The sequence below is a fragment of the Temnothorax curvispinosus genome, unplaced genomic scaffold, assembly GCF_003070985.1.
Source record: "Temnothorax curvispinosus isolate PA1 unplaced genomic scaffold, ASM307098v1 QBEX01017096.1, whole genome shotgun sequence".
NCBI classification, from domain to species: domain Eukaryota; kingdom Metazoa; phylum Arthropoda; class Insecta; order Hymenoptera; family Formicidae; genus Temnothorax; species Temnothorax curvispinosus.
In genome coordinates, this window is record NW_020226876.1 from 56,383 (window position 1) to 69,371 (window position 12,989).

At 39.5% G+C, this 12,989-nt stretch overlaps 1 protein-coding gene across 4 annotated transcripts in view; it reads right to left on the reverse strand.

The window, feature by feature from the left end:
* The window catches only part of LOC112467239, a 54,900-nt gene that overhangs the window by 28,305 nt on the left and 13,606 nt on the right, over positions 1–12,989 (reverse strand). For 2 of the 4 annotated variants that reach the window (XM_025035770.1, XM_025035766.1), the window contains exons 1-3: positions 11,525–11,652; positions 2,997–3,124; positions 1,687–2,038 (exon numbers count right to left, since the gene is read on the reverse strand). In XM_025035770.1, coding sequence (XP_024891538.1) covers positions 1,687–1,920 — 234 coding nt within the window. In that variant the 5' untranslated portion in view covers positions 1,921–2,038; positions 2,997–3,124; positions 11,525–11,652. Of the gene's footprint in view, positions 1–1,686; positions 2,039–2,996; positions 3,125–11,524; positions 11,653–12,989 lie in introns of those variants that run through there. The other 2 variants (XM_025035768.1, XM_025035769.1) reach the window with 1 other exon arrangement.

Below are 12,989 nucleotides of genomic sequence, written 5' to 3' on the forward strand. Positions count from 1 at the left end.
AAGAGCTAATCTCCGATAAGCTCTAATAGTAGCTAACACGCGACTTGAGCCTGTTTATTGATTTTATTAAATAAACAAAGAAATACATCGAGCATACAATACACACATGCAAAACACAAACATACTATAGAACAGTGATGACGCATTGTTAGAGTCCTATTGTTGGACTTAGGGACGTATAGAGTTATTGACTCAGTTCATATTACTACTATTGAAACAAATTGTAGTTCGACGATTACGTTGGTCAAAGATAATAACTTCAATTGTCTCTTTTTTAAATTTCCCTCCATGATAGCCCAAGAATATTGCGGATGAAAAAAATCATATACTGCTGGGGAGCTGGGATATCATCTGCATCAAAGACATCATAGACGCGATTTAGAAGGGAGATGCTCGGGGGAACATTCAGTTAATTTGCGGAGAATGGCACTTTTCAAAATTGTAGTCTTTTTGAGGCGAAGCTCGATATACCACGATACATTTGGCCGGGCAGCATTTTCGAAATAGTTTCGGTAATTTCGAGAAGTGCTCTTCTCCGAGGGAAAATAACGGCCGACTACCTGAGTCACCTTGTACGCTCGCGCGCGTGTATGTGTGTGTGTGTACGTATATGATGAAACCGTCATTTCGCGATGCGCTCGAAATGGAATTCCGAGTAAAAACAAGATTTCGAGACGGCGCGGTGTTGGCAGCGCGTAGTTACAATTTAGTCTTTCCCTCGGGTTACCGAAAACTGTATTAGGCATTTCACGATAACCGTGTTTTGACAAGAGACGAAGTCACAAGGACGGAGCTCTAATTAGCGACGACCAAGTTCGTTTCGGTCGCGTATACACGCAAGTACCGTAGCTGCCGCGGAGCTTATATCGACTCGATTATTTTAATTGAAAATTGACAAGATAACTCTCACAATGCAGCGAGGGACCTGAGCTCGTTTCGAGCCGGATTCGAGATGAAATATCGAGGAAAATGGCAATTTTATTATATATTTCCCGTAAATCGAATTGTGAAATTCCACTTATCGAGTTTCAGTCATAAATCCAATTTCACGTTACAGCAAAATTCCGGAAATCGAGTTTCCGCGTATCCTGAATCACTCGCGACTAATTTCTCTATTTCGCGATAGGACTTCTTATATCGTCGACTTTCATATCAAACGCGGTTCTGTGCTACATGTTTCCGATTGATGCTTATCGTCACAGCGAATTACTAATCAGCGTATTAATGCATCTATTCATGTTTACATACAGCAATCGAGCACGCGTACGATATCAAGATATCCGTGTTACGAGTTAATCTTAATAGACCAAGAGACGATTAGATTATTCAAAGAGATTATGCAAGCTAATCTTTATTTTCTTGCAAGAAACGCATATCTGAAAAGTGCGGTGTAGCTTCAATGTGTTCAGATTTTTTTAATTACAAAAAAAATTTATCATCAATTCTGAAGTTGATGAAGATTATTAATGACAGAGACTATTCAGAAAAGACAAAAATCTATAATTTTTTCCATATATATTATCTCTCTTTATTTTCCTGGTTTTCAAGCGTAACAAATTCAAAAACGTGAATAATTTCGAGTCGTGACGACCGCCGCGCCGTGAGTTTTCAAGCAATGCACATGGGATATGAGAAAGCGCCTCATTGACGGCGCGTCATTATCGCGATGATCTCTGGTCTGTTTACCTTGTGTGCTCGCAACGTTTTGCCTTCGCAGGCGAGCGTGACGTCGCAGTAGGCCTGCCGCTCGAGCAACTGCGAGAACATGGTTTGCAGGTTGCTGTGATGGTACTTCCATCTCAGGCAGTACTGTTGTGGGAACATGTTGGACGATGAAGATGAAGAAGATGATGCTGAGCTGGCCGTCGTAGCGGATGCGGGTGTCGTTGCTGTTGCTATACAGCCTCGTTGTTGAAGCATGCGCGGCCCAGGCGCCGCCGCGAACTCCTCCTCGACCGAGCCGGCCACCGTCGCGTACGCTTCCGGTTCACCGTACTCTCGTCGCCCACCCTCTCTTCCTCTTGCGTCCCGCCAATGTCTGCAACGTCGGAAGAACTCGTGTCAAGGGAGTCGGCGCAAGGACACCTTATCGGTTTTCACGAAATTTCAAGAGGCGTAAAAAGAGACTAGTCATCGGTTTTAGAATGTACAACTTTTTAAGGGCTTCACGACAAAATTTATCATTATCGCTCCTTAGATATCTGATGGTTTTTTATCTGGTATATATAAAAGAAACATATAAGGAAAGGGAGAATTTCTTCATGTTCAAATATGTTTGCGTTTTGATAAAAATTTGTTTCATGAAACGAAATTTATTTCGACGAATCGTTATACGCTAGAATAAAAAGGAAATTATATCGAAGCATGTAATATAAACAGTGCATCTAAACGTTTTTTACATGAATTCGCGCGTATTTGAGCTTGCAGTGGGACATGCGTTCGCTGCAGATATAGCCCAACCGGTCATTGTCACACCGGTATCGGGCTGGCAGGAAGTTTACCGTCACCGAAGGAAGGAAAGAAGCCCCATCGCGTATCGGATAGGATAACCATGCGTGAATGTTTATCGCGCTATCGTTCTTTCTTTATTCTTCATTCTGATAGAATGTTTACGCTTCAAGAGCATATCGCTTTTCGTACTGTTACTGATACTCTACGGAGAACGCTGAACCCTACAAAAAAATTTTTTTTTGCTCGACTAATGTATGGAAAGCGTATATTGCAACTTTTATTTAGTTTAGATTAGTTCATGGAATGCAAAATGTTTTAAGCAAAAGTTTAAAAGTACAAATTTGGTCCCCACGGTTTATGTAATTTCTAAATAACTCAAGAAGAACTTTTAGGCTTCTAATTATTCAACACAAAATTTCAAACAAAGCTCTTCCGCTTTTTCTTAATTTTATCTTTATTTTACTTAGGAGATTTTTTTTACGTAGAGTAGTCTCATATATCTTCTTAGAGATCTTGACGGACGATTGCTCATTTTTATTACTTACTAAGTAAGTATTCGAACCCCTGGCTCAGGATTAGACTTGAGGGACGGCTCGTTCCTCCCTCCGTAATACCCGCGCATAAACTAAGTTCTCGGGAACGATTTCCTCCTTTAGCCAGCGATTCGCCTCACCTGAAACACAAATAACAAAAACGCACGTTTTATTACACACGTTCTGGAGTGTCATAATCAAATCGATTAGCACGCAAACCAAGATTGACGTGCGATATGACGAGCAACTCGTCGCATGTTCGAACAGTGATAACGGTCAGCGGTATATTAGATCGACGAGCACGATTGGGGCCGAACAAATGTGTTCATTTTGAGTTGAGCGATGATAGAAATGATAGCCGATGCTCGTAGGAAATATTTGCATTAGTCCCGTCAGTATGGGGTATTAACGGGGGACCTGAAACCGCTAGGATTTTCGGAATCAATTTTCGATGAGATATGGGGAAGGTCGCGTTTCGTTTATACGTTCCCACAGCAACCGCAGCACAAACTTAACGGAATTATATCAGAGAATTGACATAAAGATTGGCGATTTCAAGAACGTTCGAGTCCTTTTAATTTTCATTTCCATCGATTATCATTACCACTCTTTATTTATCGCCCGTATGAAAATAATCTGTCTCATACATTTCTGAAATGTTACGTTTCATTTTATTACTTGTATATGCAGAAACTCAGAGTTCTTGCTTGCTCACGTAATAAATAATTCCTTTGCTGATGAGTCTGACGTTATAGAAGCGTATATGACAAACCCTAAGTACCATAAACGTAGCGTTATTTTCCCCACTGCTATGTCTTTTTAATAAAAACAGTTTTAAAATGGTATTTAATTATACCAATTTTATTGGTATATTCCAATAGAAATCTAATCTAAAATATTTTAAAAATGTCATGTCACGATTTCAGCTCTTAGATTAGTTCGAGTTCAAGAAATCTCACCTTAATAGTCGTGCTACGTATTTTCACTTTATTACCGGATTAAATGTATATAGGTTTCTAAATTCGGGAAAGAGGTGTAAGAGATTTAGACGATTTTATTGGGGCGAGATAACCGGATGGATCCTTTCTGCCGTGTCAACGTATGTATGTACATCGATTACGAGGATAACGGCGCAGCGCGCCGGATAACGACGCCCGGCAATTACAGTTAAATCGATTTCTATCCGCGCGGCAACTTGTCGATCGCGCTATATACGCCGCACGCGCTGTGTTCTCTCCACTCCACTTTTTTGCATGGGGAGATTCGCATTTGCTATAATAATACGAACCGGAGAAACTACCCGGCGGCGAGAAACCTTGGCAAATAACGCGCCGAGGAGCTTTCACTGCCGCGTTTTCTAAGAGAATTTTCGATAGCTCCTTTTTCCTCGGTTCGGCGCGGCGAACTTTCACGGGAAGGACGAAAATAAATCCTTTATTCGCGTCGATGCGTCAAAACTAGCAGTCGGGCGCAGATTCGTAGGAATTGCGCGGTCGACCGGTTCGAAGTAGAAACGATTCAAGCTCAAATGGTTCAAAACTATCCATTCAAAAAACCGATTGCTTTTCTGTGGTGGCCTTTAGCGGTCTCGGAGAAGCTTCTTTCTCTTCGAAATGCTGAGATTCGCGCCGATATAAAGTGGATCTTTCGATTTTCGTTGATGATTCACAGCTCTCTTCTCAGGTCAAAGATATCGAGGACGATTTTTGTTCGGATCTCAAGGTTAACACGCGCGGTCGTAATTTCGTCAAGGTAACATAAAAAAAAAATTTCAGAGAAGAAGCGAACAATGAAACCGATCACATTTGGTGGGAGGCAAACGCCCATATTGTGGTGCAGTTTCAATAGTAATCCGCCTGTGGGTTCGAGAGAAAAATAGGAAGGACGAAGTTTGAAGATTGTTCTTTTTAAGTATATTGTTAATATAAAAATCGATACGATATGTGATTGCTAGATTGCTACTGTACACATTGACGCGTATTCCAGATTTATAAACTCGCTGTGCAAGTAATAAAGTGAAATCAATGCTATTTAAACAATATATATATATATATATATATATATATATATATATATATATAATTTCAAAAACATCAAAGAACGTTTTTCTTTTAAATCTCGGGTCTCCGTCTTATTAAATATTATTTATGTACCCCATTCCTCTTATAAATATAGAAATTGTTTTATCTGGAACTCTGCGAGATTTTATTGAAGCTTGAAACTTTGGTAATACAGTCGCGTCGCGTCGAAGTAATCAATTAATCAGGACCCTTGATTATAAAGGAAAAGTTCTGTGATGACCTGAATATTTCTTTGATAAGTATATTTACCGAACCAAAACATTTCATTTATTAATTTCCTCTTGTGGAGAACGACGGAATAAAATTTTAGCAAACATCTAATTCAATTGTTAAAAAAAAATGAAAAAATAAAAATATTTAATATAAAAATGTTTCAAAAAAACAATACTCGCATGCGCAGAGACAGTTAATATCCGATATGGACGGTATCGGTAAAATGCAGACGCAATGCAATACAATTCCGCGCTGCGACGTTGCGATGTAACTAACCCTCGACATGAACGACACTTAAGTCCATTTCTCGCCGTATCGATTAGCATAAATATATCGGGAGCGATGTGATGCGCGCAGATACCGGGCGTAATATCGACAGCCGTCTATCGTCGTAATCGTCATCGCTGTAATTTCGTCGCTTGAAACATTTACGACCAGTGTAACCGATAACGAAAACCGATTAAGCCCGATTACACTCGGAACTTGATTCCGCAAATCCGGTATTTCGCGTAACCGCGTTTATCCTTGGTAACTTCGTTAACGGAGTGAACTTTTAAACGCATTCACCTTGCCATATTCCGTTCCATTGCGCAACGTACGCCGCATTGAAGCCCATGTCGTCTTAACAGTTTGTAAATACAACTTAAAAACACGTTGTAGTAAAAAAAAAATACTGAAAAGAAAAGTACTTAAATTAACAAAGATGTGTTCAACCGGTAAAAGAAGTAAAGAAGGCTTTAAGAATTAATTATGTAGAAAAATGTAATTTCTCGTAATCCAATGTTTGAAATAAAATAAAAGTATCACCTACAAAGAATATGTTTCTTTTTGCTTCTGTCTCGTAGAAGTACTCGTCGAAACGAGAAGAAAGAAACAATCGGGAGAAAGTCAACGCAAAATTTGTTTCTTCCCAATATTCGCATTTATATAAAAAAAAAAGAAATGTAGTCATTTCACATTTAGCTTGTCATTCGTGTAATTTTCTACAGCGTTTTGAAACGCGCGTGTTCCGAAAAAATGAAGAAGGAGAAACGGAAGAAAGGAGAAAAAGAACTAATCGAAGTGTACTCTGAAAATTAATTTTGCAGCGAGAAAAATACGCACTTTACATTTTACATTTCGCCGCGGTAATCCCCGCCTGCCGAGGAAAACAGCGGCGACGTCGATCAACACGCTGACGGAGGATTGTCAGAATGTTAATTCGTGCCGAGTAACGAACGACGCCAGACGACGCGTTGCATTATTGAGGTACGAGCTCGTCGCGATAATTCGTCGATTAGAGCCGCGACCGCGGCGTTTGTCCAGGCATCGGGGAAAACGGGAATGCGAATGAGCGCTCGTAAAAGGGGGAAAAGGATGGTTTTGAAGAGAGCCCCCAACTACCCGCGTAGGCATCGTAAAAGCGTAATTGCTGTGGAGGGAGAGTGCGTGTGTCGCGTGATGCATCGCTTGGAATTAAGACGCGACTTCGGTTTTCAAATAGCTCTTTTGTAAATTGTCCTTACATAGGAACGGAAAACGTTACGAGCCAGTCGAACGATGCCCGATGGCGTATAATCTCTCGTATACTTTCTCCCGATAATAATAATAATAGGGACGCGAAGAAATAATAATCATTGGAAATGTGAACACCATGTAGGAAACTAGCTTCACATAGTCATACAGTGATACTATGTTGTTATAAAGATATGAATTACGATGTGTGTGATTTACAGTGATTATTTGACTCTTGACTCTTCTAAGAAAAGATCAAATAAAAATAAAAATGTCAAGTTGCATTTATTGTATCAATTAATATAATAATTTTCCGAGGCTCTTGAATTGCTGTCGACGTAAGCTACGTATGAGCGGCTTTTTAATGCACATATAATTTACAAAATACAAGTTTACTTGCATTCCTGACATTTTTTCTGTTTACCCGTATTTATCAGACTACACTGCACGAATAGGATAAAGGCTTGACTATCCCGCTAATTGTATTCAAATTGTATTAATTATAATATTTAGCTGACGTTCCCCTACATCGCTCTTCAGGTACTTTTTCAAAATGGTATATAAATTTTCATGGTATATAAATGGTATATAAATAGAAGCACAGTATGTATCTTTCTTATATAGAGATTTCGAATAGATTTTCTCTGACGTCATCGACTTATACGTACAACAGCTGAATCGATCATCTGACCATTTTAATGGTTTTCCGCTTGAAGAGCCGGATGTCGGAGATTTTTGTCATAATTTCAGGGATCGCGGCAGGGGGGAATGCGGGCGAAAGAGAGAATGGAAAGAGGGATACTGAGCTCGTAGGTATTCAGGCTTCGGCGCAAATGCGAGGAACACCGCCGCGAACGGGACCCTCCTCCGGTATCCTAGATTCCCCAGTGCTTTCTATTGTATTTACGGATCGTATAAGAGCACCTTTCGCCGAGAAAATGCTTTGCTTCTTCGCGATACCAACAGCATCCTCGTTCTGATGCATCTCCCCAACTTCTCTTTCATTTTCCCTTCATCTTCGGTGGGATACAATCAATCTTACAATTAGTATATGATGACAGCGTGCTATAGTCTTATTATAGCTTCTTCGTGAATTACAGCACGTTCGAAATTAGAATTGTGATTCATCGACGTTTTGTCACTTCGCGATTTCTACGTTTCCATTGTCCTGTGGTGAATGATTGCTTTCGTTTTAGCTGCTAACGTACTCAATAATATAGCAATCGATCCCCTTTACACATCGTAGCTTTTAACAAAATTTTCTTGAATAATTAACATTAATGCCATACACCTTTCTTATAATAGAATTCGATTCGACAAAAAAAATCGAGACTTGCTTTCGAGTGCTTTAAAAGCATACATCACTATTTTATATTTATATCAGTAGGTATAAAATATACGATTATATATTTACATTAATAACCTAATAATTACCGGGATACGTATGTACATGTATCGATCAATATTGTGCTGTACTAATATTAATCGACAGTCGCCTATTAGTGTCAGCTGGTGTAGCTGACGCTATTTTGAGAATAGCAACTTGCAAATGACTGACCTTGGAACTCGTGGCGTCATCCACAAGCTGACGCCCACCCTCTTTAATTTCCCTGCAAACGCAGACTTCGTCACAAGAACATCCCGCTTCTAATCGCCCGTCGTTTCTTTACACGATCGACCGGTTCCTTCAATCGCGTTGTCCGGAGGTCTGTTACGCCTTGTGGTGCATTAACATCGTCGATGAACGGTCTCCATCGTTCGCAGGGTACTGTTATAATTTGCGTAATAGACGCATCTGCAATCTGCATACGCCGCCAGCGCGCGATCGCAAAAATAAGCCGAAGCATGAGAATCTGGTTATCATGGTTCTTACGCGGAACGCCGCATCGATTGCGTATCGCACGGTCTCTTTATACCGAAATTGACTTCATCCCGGCAGGATTCCATCATTGAGACTCGTCTCGAAAAAGATTGAATTTTTTTTGTTTTAATAAATTTCTCAAAATCGACGACTATATTGCGAAATAAATATCTCTGGTCTGCCTTCAAGAAATATATATATCTTTTTGGCCATTAATAAACATAAGGCTTTATGATTTTTATTACAATTTTATTGGAGTTTTGTCGCTTTATGATTGTAAAAATGATACACAAACGAAACGTGTTGACTTCGTGGATTTATCATTTGAAAGATACCGCCACACAATTAAAATACAGTTAATCGAGAATAAAACTCCAGTACCATCCGTCAGCAGCGTTATCATCTTTTCTTAACGATTTTATGATAGCCATTAATACATTCTAATCTTTCGTCACGAAATTATCATGCTGTTGAGTTTACATCACTGTCGCTATTATCTAGACTGACGCTTATCTGGGATCGATATACGAATAAATCAGTTATTGCTCGTTAGCGTAAGTGATCTTTAACCTCCTCATTAATTACCGTTATCTTAATTAATGTTAATACCGTGTTGGCGGTATTAGTTATGCAGAATTCTTTCGCGAAGAAATGCCTTCCGTCACGATCGTCGCTCGACACCGCGATTCCGATAACACGACATAATAACGGGAATGCACCGAGGTAACAGTTGCACCGACAGTCGCGAGTAAGAATCGCGCCGGAGAATGCGCGTATTTCGAAGCTCGACTCTCTTTTTCGAGGATCCGTTAAGCGTTTCGCCGTATGCTCGTCTTCTGGCTAACGAACGCGAGCGAGCCTACCGTTAAGAAGACGTAGTTATCCGGCTGCACGATTCTTTCCCCGATGATGTTTGCACGAGGTTCCTGCATATAGGAATAACGATGCTTCGGCATAACGGTTCCGCGGTCGCCGCGCCGCGTTGTTTTCGCAAGAAACACGGGATGCATCCCATCGGCGGAGATGCGCATCGTGCGAACCGCCGCGCCGCGCGGTTCATCGCGCGGATCCATATCTCGTGATATCCCACGAAAACCGACGTCAAGATTAAGCTCCGGGTAACGAAACACTTTTGAATCGCGGAAGCGTCCTCGCGAATTTCGCGACTTGGCACATCCGTCGGAGAACGCACGTATATTGACATAGTGCAATTTGAGAAAGTTTCAATTTTACCTGTATTTATCGATAAGGGGAAGAGTAAAAGGATCTGCGCGTTCTTCAAGGATATATAATTTTAGCTCTCCCTGTTGCTGATATTAAGAGTAAATAAGCGAGGTAAACATGAAACTTGTGTATACGTATCGATGCTAATATACAATAAAGATGAAGTATAATATAAACTATGTAATTCCCCGTTTGCCGTGTTAACAAAATATAATATAACACGATATCAGTCAAATTAGAATAAAACCAGTCGGATCGACTTTATCAAGTTTTGTGCCTGCTATATAAACATTTCTTGTTAGTTCTTATTAGTTTGATTTTAATATCCAGGTCATATTGGGCAACAAATTGAGATATCTGTCAATGCCGCGACAAGTTAATGAAAAACTGTCGCGGAAATATAGTACGATTTGCATTTAGGTCGTAATAAGGCAAATTCATGAAATTCTTTCTTTTTAAATATTTAAGCTACGCTAGCATAAGCCGTTTTTTCGGTTATTCATAATTAATATAAATATGTTAAAGATATCGTCCAGTCTGCATTCAGACTGTAATAAAACGAGCCTGTCAAGGTTTATGTAACTGATTAACATATAATGGACGCTAATGTAAGATACCTGTTCTGACATCATTACGGGTGTCCTGGGGATTTCATAGAAAAAAATTATTGGAATATATCGTTCATTCGTTATTTGCATTCGGATTGTAATGAGACGAGCCATTTGATTCCGTATATCTCATAAATATTCAACATCGAGCATTAACGCGAGACATCTGCTCTAGTAACGCTAGCAAGCGTCCTAGATAGCAGCAAAAAAAAAAGAATATTAGAAATATCGGACTCGATTTGCATTTGCGTCGCAATAAAGCGCACTTAATGCGTTTTGTATTCTGAAACGCCGGCGACTGCTCGCAACGTCGATAAATGCCACAATGTCACCGCGTTCCCATGAAATGACAGGCGTTTTTCTCTTGTCGTTGTGTTGCGGCGTTTCCGCAAAAACAACGACAGAGACAACACGCGAGCGGGCAAGACGCGTGTTGCGATTTATCATCGCCGATGGAGATAGACCGATGGATCGAAAGAGAAAGAAAGAGAGAGAGAGAGAGAGAGAGAGAGGAGAAAAAAACACGAGTAAAATCATTCAGTGTAATTGACGAAACATATATTATTTCGCTCCTTGCGTCGGTGACGCAAAAAATAAAAAAAAAAAAAAAATGAAGAAAAAAGGGAGACTTGTTTATCCGATACAATATTGTGTTGTAACGCGAGCACGATGTCGGAGAGATGGACGATACTCTCGAGATTAAAGTGCAAGCTCGGTGAGCAAAGTATCGTAGTTGACCACTTGCTGTACGCTGCCCATTGTGCCGCTATATTACCGTGAAGCGGTGTTGGCATCCTTTCTCCTTTTTTTTTAATTCTTTGCCGAACGGCGACGCAGTGAGCGACGAAAACGGCGATAGTGGCTTTATCGCGCACAGATAAACTTCGGTGCATACGCAGCGCTGGAGGCCTCTCTCTCCGTCACTCTCTACAGCTGATCGCTCTCTCTTTCTCCATCCGTCTCTCTCTCTCTCTCTCTCTCTCTCTGTCGATTTCGTTCATTCTCTCTCTTCCTCTTTCGCGCGCACAAGGGGGCGTGTACTGACGCTCGAGTACGCACGTGGCACACGTTGTTGCAATCGCCGCTGCATCTCGACGGGCATGGGTTCCTTTGACGATTAATTAGCGTACATCAGGTCCTCCGAAGTTCCCGAGGATGGGGAATGCTCCGCGGCATCGCACGAATTTCTGTAATCCGAATCATCAGCGGATGAACTTTCGAAAACTACTCACGTTCTATTTACGTATTCTTCGGTGAAAATGTAAATAATTTCAAAATAAACATCTTAATAAATAGATTTTTAGCGATGAAAAAGATGAAGACATAAAATATTCAAATAAAGTCATATGTAGTGATTAAATATTTTCGTTCTTTTTTTACATAGCTTATATTTACGGTTATTATGATTAAACCTATACGGATTTGCGAATAAAAATTATGTATTAATTAATAATATTGCAAAATATTTTTATTATATTTCTCTTTATGCTTTATGTTAACAACTGAGGCTCCACCCCATTCCCACCCAAGCATTCACTTAAATATACAAAGATCTTTCTCATCGTTCAATTAATAAAAAAAAAACTATGTGAAAATAATATGTTAAATTATCAATGTTCACACACGAACATTAATAATTTATTTTATGTATGCTAAACATTGCTAATTAGTTTAGAATTTTTAGTTTAGAATAAACAATTTTTCAGATATTACATGGCTTTAAACTTTTGTCACGAATCCATTTAAGAATACTTATTTCGAGGTCATTCAAAATATTTTTACCGAAAAATACGTAAATAGGCCATGGGCGGTTTTCGGAAGTTTATCCGAATCAGCTGGCACGAGGCATTCGAGTTATCAAATTATCGAGTCGCAAATAAATGGGCGTTTAAAACGTTATTCTTTAGACGCAGTATAACAAAGAGCCGTGCCGTAGTGGGTTCTGAGATACGTAGCATCTTTCAAAAGAAGTTTGTTTTTCAAGCAAAAGCTAGCAATTTATGTAATCTCGCTGTCACTTCTGATAGCGCCCGCAGGCAAAGACCTTGGTAGAAACTTGACTCCGCTCCTTAATCACTTAAGTGCTTGAAAAATAATTTCCGCTACTGGAAATTCATTATACAATATAATATTACACTGTATCGAAGTTGCACTTTATTAGATAAGGCATATAGATGAGTTCCGTGAAGTTGGCACCCGACTTTAACAAAATGAATTTTTAAAAAAAGGAAATTGTAGCATTTTCTTTGTAGTTGTTTGTAGTAACAATAATTTCGTTTGTAGTTTTATCGATTTTGCAAAAACAAAGATTTTTAAAAATCACTCTTGCCTAAAATTGAGATAAACAACTACAAACTTGTCAGACAACTACAAACGATTCTAAAACACATGGTGCAAGCGGATTCGAGATATCTTTAAAATTGACAAAGATACGTAATTTGTTTATTACAAATACATTGCAACTTTTAAATTATTTCACTACAAACGATTCTAAAACACATGGCGCGAGCGAATTTCAAATATC